Source organism: Fukomys damarensis, unplaced genomic scaffold, assembly GCF_012274545.1.
Source record: "Fukomys damarensis isolate Sample0158 unplaced genomic scaffold, DMR_v1.0_HiC HiC_scaffold_36, whole genome shotgun sequence".
In the NCBI taxonomy this organism is placed as follows: Eukaryota; Metazoa; Chordata; class Mammalia; order Rodentia; family Bathyergidae; genus Fukomys; species Fukomys damarensis.
In genome coordinates this window covers 28,208,315-28,217,271 of record NW_022900948.1, presented here as the reverse complement: position 1 = coordinate 28,217,271, position 8,957 = coordinate 28,208,315, and the positions used below count along the sequence as shown (strand labels likewise).

Here is an 8,957-nt window from a genome sequence, read left to right as displayed (position 1 = left end):
ACATTTATATTTCAGTGGTTGAGAACAGTGCACAAACATTCATATCTTCTTTCTAGTTTAAATGCATGTTCTCATGTACAATGGACTTTTCACCAATGAATTCATAATACATGAACAATTTTTCAGCACACTATGTCTTGTCACTTTTTTAAATTGGAGGGGACCCCCCAAAAAAAAGTACTGTGGTACAAAAGATCCTTTTATAAAGTCCCCTTCTGCAGAAATGTTTGAGAATACACTTTTAGTCCTATAATGAGACTGTAATCAAGATCATCCTACAAGGACATGAGGATAGACCCACTCTCTTGGAGAGTTTCTGACCTTCAAGAGTATTATAATGATGAAAGATGGGGATTTAAAGACATTATAGCAGAAGACTCTCCTAGAGAGATTACTTTGAACATATTTCAATCCTACAGTGACCATAATGAAGACATGATAGATGAATCATTCCGCTGAAGAAGTTTGTGTCCAGAAAGACACAATAATTAAATGTTATCATTTTCTATTTTCTTAGTTTGTGAAAATATATAGCCCATAAAAGCAGAAAAATGTAGCACTATAACAAAGAATAAGGAAACACCCTTGAAGAATAAACACTTAACACACCAAAATTTTGAATGGTATAAATTTTCATGTCAGATCTTTTAACTGAACTATAAAATTTTTAAATGGCAACTAATAAATTTTTATGTCAAATCTTTTAACAAAATCCATAAATACATTATAAAAATTGAACAATCATAAATGTTTTATGTATAAAGTTTTAAGTGAAAGTTGAAATTTCTGCATTATTCTGTTTAATCAAATACTTCTGGAATTATAAGTTACTGCCGATGAGCAGTTGATACATTTCTAAAATAATTCAGTTATGAAAAATAATATCAAATTAAAGTTTGGCATTGTAGCATTCCATCAATCTTCAATCGTCCACAAATGTTAACCGTCCAGGCCCTTCATTCTTCATCCATCTCCTGTATCTCTTCCATCTAGGGTCATTTGCCAATTTTTTCTTTAATTCTTCTTCTTGTTCTTGTTTGTAAACCTGTAAGTATAAATAATACTATATAACTTCACAATGAAAAGAGAAACACTTGCTGTTAACTTTAGGGCATTTATATATTTTTCAAATATAATTTTAGGTTTCTAGTGAATATATTGACTTCTCTTCTGAAGAACGTTCATCTAAAAACACAAAGTTTAAGTAATCGTTTCAACAGTTCATGTGAAACAAAAAAAGCTTGTAGAAAAATTAGTAGTACCTTTTTGTTAGATTTCTGTAATTTAGGAATGCATTCTTTTCCTCACTGGAATCCTGTGAGTTTAAATAAACTGAGTTTAAATAGCTTAATATTTCCCCTTAACATCCAATATTAAAGAATCAACACTAGACAGGCATGGTGGTGCATGCCTGTAATACCAGCACTCGGGAGGCTGAGGCAGGAGCATTGCTGTGACTTTGAGGCCAGCCTGGATGGGCTACTCATAGTGAGTCCAAGGTCAGTCTCAACTACAAAGTGAGACCCTGTCTCAAAAAAACAAACAAACAAACAAAAATAAAGAATCAACAGTATTTTTTAACATGGTATATTGCAAATATAACTTTCAGATTTGTTAATTTTAACCAAGGAACAAAATGATCTTTTTTTTTTTTTTTTTTTTTTTTTTTTTTTTTTTTTTGTACTCGGGATTGAACTTGGGTCCTTGTACTTGCAAGGCAGGCCACCAAACCACTGAGCTAAAACCCCGGCCCAAAATGAACTTAAAGATATGTTTGTCGGTCAGGGCACAGCTCAGACGTATAGCATCAGACAAGCATGTGGTCCTGAGTTCAAGTTCCAGTAACAAAAAAAAAAGTTTATCTCCAAAACAAATCTACATCTACTATTTTATCTTCAAAGATTGGTTTTCCAAAAAAAAAATTTTATTAAGTCCTTTAAAGAGGTTAAACTACAAAGGTGAATAAAAGAATAAAAAAGAATAAAGAGCATCTGTTTTTAACTTTTAGTGGATGTCAGCTGAAACTAAATGGACAAACTGTCACGTTATAGCTAGTTTCAAACCCATATCAAATTTTAGAAAGAAATATTACTTCCAAATACTAGGAAGTAATAACCTCAAGTAACCTATAAAACTTCAGCCCAGTACAGTCATCAAAGACACAATTCTTTCAGCACTCGGGAGGCTGAGGCAGGAGGATTGCTGTGAGTTTGAGACCAGCTTGGGCTACATAGTGAGTTCCAGGTCATTCTCAACTACATAGTGAGACCCTGTCTCAAAAAACCAAAAAAAGACAATTTTTTGTCTAAGAAAGAAATTTCTCAAATAGTTTAAGAGCTAATTAATGTTAACTTCTATTACTGTGTTGTTAACAGGCTGAATATATTTACTTACCCAAACAGCTACTCGTAGTGAGTTAATTTATTTAAATATTATTCAGAGAAAAATTTTACTTTCAATAAAATATATTTAAAACATCATGTATAAAAAGGAGTGACTATGAAACAAAAAAATCCCAAATTTCTTAAGAAGGTTTTGGGGCTCTAGTCTTATAATTAACCAGTTAGCTATACCCAGAACCTAAAACATCAGGTTGAGGCCACTAACCTCGTTAGCACTGTGGGTAAACAGCTGATCACCTCAAAGTAATTTTAATACCTGACAATAATTTAAATTTTAATAAAAGGCCCCAAATTTAAAGCCATGATGGTAAGTTGACTTAATTTAAAAATATAATAGTAACAGCAAAGTAAAAGATAGTTAATAGAAAACAGGGAGAGATATCTTTTGCAAATGGGAAGGGGAGAGGGACGGGAAGGAAGGGGAAAGTAAAAATAATGTGTGTTATGTACATGTACCGACTCCCCATAATGAATGGAACTATTATGTACTACAAATATGTACTAGTTGTTAAGGGCACTAATAAAACATACTATAATGTAAACTAAAACTTGCCATACATGTTAGTTATCAGGCAGAAGATTCTGTGCTCGACTGATTTGAAACAGATATTTCAACAAAACTTCCACTTCAAATTCATTCTCCTTCATTCCCTCTCCTCTTCTCCCTCCCCGACCTTCTCTGTTATGCTTCTTCAAAAATCTGTACGGTTAGGTTTGTATGACTGAAAGAAAGCTTGCGAAAGACCAAACTGTACTGAGTGCCGCTAGAGAAAGTTGCTGTAACACCCTTGCAAATACATGCATCATTCCACTGCAGTTTAACACATTAAATCATTTACAAAACTTTTCTCAGAATTATCTGATTAAAGTATCTGAATTAAGTTCACCTCTTAAAAAGATAAATTATAGATGAAAACCCAGTGCCCCATTACAAAATATAGTCATACTTTCAGTAAAAATAAGATTTGATTCATTATTTAACCTGATTTCAGAAATTTAAGCACACTTCAGTGATCCTGTCATACAGGGTACAGTGACTTGGAAAAGGATGATACTGAAGTGAGGGCAGTCACCACTCACCTCATAGTTCTCCTTTATCCAGAGCTCCCGTTTAAGAAAAGTTTCTTTCTGATGATCTTCTAGACTATCAAACTGAGACTTTGACATCTTCATAGATTTACGTATGAGATACAGTCTCTCTTCTTCCCCATATTCTTTGCCTTTGATGTTAAAATTATAAATCCAATGGCAATACCAGACTATATATGAGCACATGTGAAAAGGAGCTAAGATAATTTGAAACAGGAGAAGATCATGTATTTGGGGTTTCTGGTAGCCTCCCTTTATGTCTATTTTACTTTTTATAATGTTCTTTATGATGTTCTCCTCCTTGTCACGAATTTCTTCTTTGGACTTCTTGTTTCTGCCTTTTTCTTTGGCTTTCTTGAGCAGTCCCTGCTGTATGGCGATCTCTGTTGCTTGGATACGGTACTTTGGCACTGTGGCTAGGTAGCTAATTGCCTTATTGTAGCTATTCCACCAGCTGAAAAACTAGAATATTTAACAAAGAAAAATGAGTCACTTTCATTCCCACAATTCATCTAAACTAAAGCAAAAGTAAAGGGTCTTAGTTAAGTATCATCACACAAGAAACCCATTTTAAAATATAAGGATCTCAGGTGGGCACGGTGGCTCTCACCTCAGCAGGAGAAATGCTACAAGTTCGAGGCCAGCATGCGCTACAAAGTGATTTCAAGGCCAGCCAGAATTACAAAAGGAGACCCTATCTCCAAAAATACTTGTCTATATATAGGTATCTCAAAGATCTCACTTTATAAGTAAATGATGATACAACTGAACAAAGTCCATATGTGCATGGGCTCTGCAGGTTGGAATAAGTAGGATAACTCTGAGCTGGGCCAAAAAGTCATTGATTCAGACAGAAAACACCCAGATCAGATGATGGATCAACAGAATCACCCCACACCAGTCATTTCACATCTCTACCAGACTGCCTCTTCTTTAGATCACTATTAAAGACTATCTTTTAGCCGGGCATGGTGGCGCATGCCTGGAATCCCAGCACTCGGGAGGCTGAGGCAGGAGGATCGCTGTGAGTTCAAGAACAGCCTGGGCTACATAGTGAGTTCCAGTGAGACCCTGTCTCAAAAAAAAAAAAACAAAAAAACAAAAACCTATCTCTTTTTCCTTAACTGCAATCTACTAGATAAATAACAAAAACCAGCTGGTAAGAAATTTATTTTAAAAATTCACAGGGTTTAGATGAGTGGGGGCAAACCTATGGCACATGTGCTGCAGTGGACACCCAAGAGCCCTCTCTGTTGGCATATAAGCCGAGCCACCCAGCAGCTGAGTACTGGCTATTCAGGTTAATTGCAGAGGTGGCACTCTTTAATACATACGTGGGTTTTGGGGTGCAGTCTGGGCACTCAGACTCTCAAAGGTTTGCCATCACCGATAGAAATTAAGGCAACTGTAGCATTTTTATATCTTTCCTAAGCCATCTACATATACCACGGTAATACATACCTATTTTGAACTGAAAGATTCAAATATGTTTGAACTCTATTGGGACAGCAAAGCATTAACTTACTTCATAAATACACTCAACCACAAATGCTTTCATTGTCAGAAAATTGCATCTTACTTAGTACAGTGAACATAGCAGATACACTGTAAATATCCTGAAATATTACAGCTAATTTATTAGATAGTACACAAAAAATAAAGAAAAAAATTTAGAGTATTACATTATCTAAAACAAAAAAGAAAATTGTCTCTTGCTCTCCCACTTTGAAAGGGTAATACTTTTAGAAAAGCATACACATTTAAAATATTCTACCTTATTCTTTAATAAGAACTGTTTTATTATATAAATTGAATATCATTTCTGGAAATTAACCTGGAGAAGTAACTTTCAAACTAGCAAATTGCTTCATTCTAGTCACTTGATTTGTGATAGATATGGTTAGTTTGACAATAATAGGAAAGACTCACTATATTTCTGAAATACTTTTAAATAACACATAAAGTTACTGTATCTCTTCAGCCTCTCTCAGTGGTCTCCAGCCTGAGTAGCAGCACCTTGGGGAGCCATGTGGAAATGCGCAGGGCACTTCCGATTGCTGGAGTGATAGCAAGTACTATTGGCACTGAAGACGGGAGCCAGGACTTGTTAGGCAACACTAAGGGCTTCTGATTTTTCCTAAGTTAATGAGAAATCACGGAAAAGCTCCACCAAGGTAAGCAAAATGATATGGCTATCATACAACAAATACTCTACAGGGAGCATGAGAAAAGACCTGGTTTCGGTGGTGGCAGGGGTGAGGAGGGTGTAGTTACAAAACAACACTCATCATCAGATTTCCTACTGACAAAAATGTAATACCCTCAGGTGCCGAAATAAACGAACAGTTTTCTAGTATTAAAAATAATTAATCTCAACTGGAAGCAAAATTTTACCTAAAGGTACTTTTAATGCAGTTCTAGTGACCAGCAGCAGGCAATATGCACAGACACAGAAATACACATATAAATATACACACCTGAAACACTGAAATAGCACACACACTGACCAAAATCACTACCCTAACATCCACTTTAGGAGCTAGGCGTCTGCTATAGTAGTGGTAGTAATGGCTGTAGTATTCTTCGGGGTGATCCAGCATGTAGTCATAATCTTTCCGTGTTTCTTCATCCTGTTAAATGACAAGGTAGCCAATTTCATAGGACATTCTATTAAATGATCTCAGTTTGTAACCTGGTAAGTCAAATCTACAATTTTATAATATGTAAGATTACTCTGAATTTTAAAACTGTCAAAATAAAAGTACTTCCCATTATTCTTCAAAGGCATATATAAATTGACTTCTAGAAATTTCACTCATTATAGTCATCATAAAAATATTCCCCAAAACAATTACCTAACCATGCCTTTTTAGCTAGCAATGTGTTCCTACAACTTAAAAGTGCATGACAACACCTATTTAAAAACTGTTGATAGAAAAATGTTTATAACATATATATTTATAATTATATTCCAACTTTGTGTAGAAATTTTTCTATTGAAAGTGGAATATAAAACCAGTCTGTGCCTTCAAACTGAATTATGATAATCCCACAGAAACACTTGAAGTCACTACAGTATAATGGTCAAAGTCTAGCTTTGTGACCCTCAACAAAATATTAAGCCTCTATAAAATTCATTCTTCTTCATTTTTAAAAAGAGATAGTACTTCCTGCCCTAATATTTTTAATTTTGTTTTGAATATTAAGATACATTGTATAAAAGCTTGTTACAAACATGTAGTACTTTATTAAAATATACTGTCACAGCCCGATCTATATACATATCTTTTTTTTTAACATCTTTCTTAATCATATAAACTCACTGGAAGAATTACAGTATTCTGATACCCTGCTATGAATGTTCATGAAGTTTTTCTTAAAAATATATAATTCTAATTAATTCCTATCAGATAAATGCAATGTTTTATTGAGCTACCTAGGTTGAGGAACCTAGTAAATAATGTAGTAATCTAGTACTAGGGTATGATTTTCTTTTTATCCCACAGGAAACCTATTTTTCAACCATCTCATTTCAAAATAATGTTAAAGACTAAAATAAAGTGAATTCTTTATAAGTGAATGCAGTGGAAACCCTCACAAAACAAAAACTTTTTTTATGAGTACATGCTTGCAGTACATAATGATTACATTTGTTGTGAAAAAAATCTTTTTTTAGAGAATTTCTTTTTAGGTTAAACAACCCAAAATTCATAAAGAGTGCTCACTTAAGCAGCACATATACTAAAATCAATATTCATAAAGTACATTCTAAGCTAAGAGCACTTCAAAATCTGAGTGCCTTGTCACTGCACACAGCTCTGGGGTCTGTTCAGAGATTCTGAGTCCCTCAATACGTACTTTCATAGATTTAAAATGAGAAATTTGCTAGTGATAAACCTTTCCTGTGCTAACTAAAATTATCATGTATCTTCTATTAAAATTTCTGAATTTAGCTAGGCTTACAGGTTCATGCCTATAACCTCAGTACTCTGGGAGGCTAAAGCGAGAGGACTAGAAGTTCAAGCCCAGCCTGGGAACTTTGCAACTTGCAAAGACTGTTCTCAAAAAACACAAATGGGTCTGGGGATATAATTTAGTGTAAGGGCCCTGGGCTCAATTCCTAAGTACCACCAAAAAACAAAACAAAACAAAACAAAACAAAAAGGTAATTTTATGGCATCATACTGAGGACAAACTACCTATAATGAGAGCTGCCCCAGGTTGATACTGTTTTCCAATTCATCCCTTGTCTTCTGCCTGAAAGAATTTTTCTTGCAGCTGTTGCCATATGCCTCAACTATCAATCCATTATTCCATCATTAAGTCATCATCATATTCCAGAGCTTCTAACCTAGAAAGGGTAAGTAAATCTTCACAGAGGTCACACAGATTGTCCTGAGGACTAAAGTCCACATATTTTGGTGTGTCTTCCCTTTTAATACTTACAAGTATCCTTTCAGCACTACTCATTCTCTCCATTTTTTTATTTTGGGAGGACTCGTTTTATAGAAATATCCTGCTTTTGCCCTGAAATCCTTAACTTTTAACTTAGCCTTCCAATCTTGGCAGATGCTTTCTGAAATACAGTTCTTGCTCAACTAGATTATATGTAATTTTGAAGCTAAATGCCACTTAGTCTTGCTCCAACTAGATTACATGTAATTTTGAAACTAAATGCCACACTAAGTTTAGATTCCTGCAACCCTACAGAATCACTGCCTACTCTGCTGCAGAGCCCTTCACCCAGCTTGGCTGGCTGTACTCTTCCTGGGTGAAGTTAGGCCTTTGCATGTACTGAAACGCGGTATGTGGGCATCCTGTGTCCCATGGCTATCCTCTCTTTGTTCTTAGAGAAGATCCACAGAATGGAACTATCACCCTCCTTAAGCATTTCACTCCCAGGGTCATCATCTTCCCTATGTTTCTAGATTAGTGACTTTTCTGAGCTTCTCTAACAGAATAGTCAGCTAATGTTCTAGCAGCAACGACGCCACAATCTATTCCTTGTGTGGTATCTCTACTACAAGCAGAACTGTGGGATCCATTCAAGGTACTGTGGGATCCATTCAAGGTGTCCTAGTAAGTTCTCAAACTCCAAAAGGTCTCCTACAAAATGTCTCAATGTCAACCTGACTTCTCTTTGGAGCTTATTTTCTGGAGGTGATCATAAATTTATGATTGTTTTGGTGATGAGTAGTTACTAGAAAGTTGGCCATCTCTTCTTGTAGCATTTAGTTGATCAATTTGATTTTCACTCTAGGGATTGAAGTTTTTTATTTAGAATGAAGAAAAAGACCTTTTGGCTGATGCATGCATACAATTTAGAAGGTATTCAAAGTTGGGACAAAATGGTAAAAGTTAGGAGCTCTCAACATTCTAAGTCAAAATTCTACTCTTTAGTACCCTACAATGTTTAGAACATAAGGATACCAGAAATATTAGCCAAAAAAAAAAAAAAAAAAAAAA

General features: G+C 34.9%; 1 protein-coding gene across 1 annotated transcript in view; it reads right to left on the bottom strand.

The window, feature by feature from the left end:
• Positions 1-687: 687 nt before the first annotated feature.
• Positions 688-8,957, bottom strand: part of Dnajc25 (DnaJ heat shock protein family (Hsp40) member C25) — a 19,832-nt gene continuing 11,562 nt past the window's right edge. Inside the window, exons 3-5 of the mRNA XM_010639462.2 lie at positions 5,969-6,121; positions 3,483-3,953; positions 688-1,045 (exon numbers count right to left, since the gene is read on the bottom strand). Coding sequence (XP_010637764.1) covers positions 923-1,045; positions 3,483-3,953; positions 5,969-6,121 — 747 coding nt within the window. The 3' untranslated portion in view covers positions 688-922. The remainder of the gene's footprint in view (positions 1,046-3,482; positions 3,954-5,968; positions 6,122-8,957) is intronic.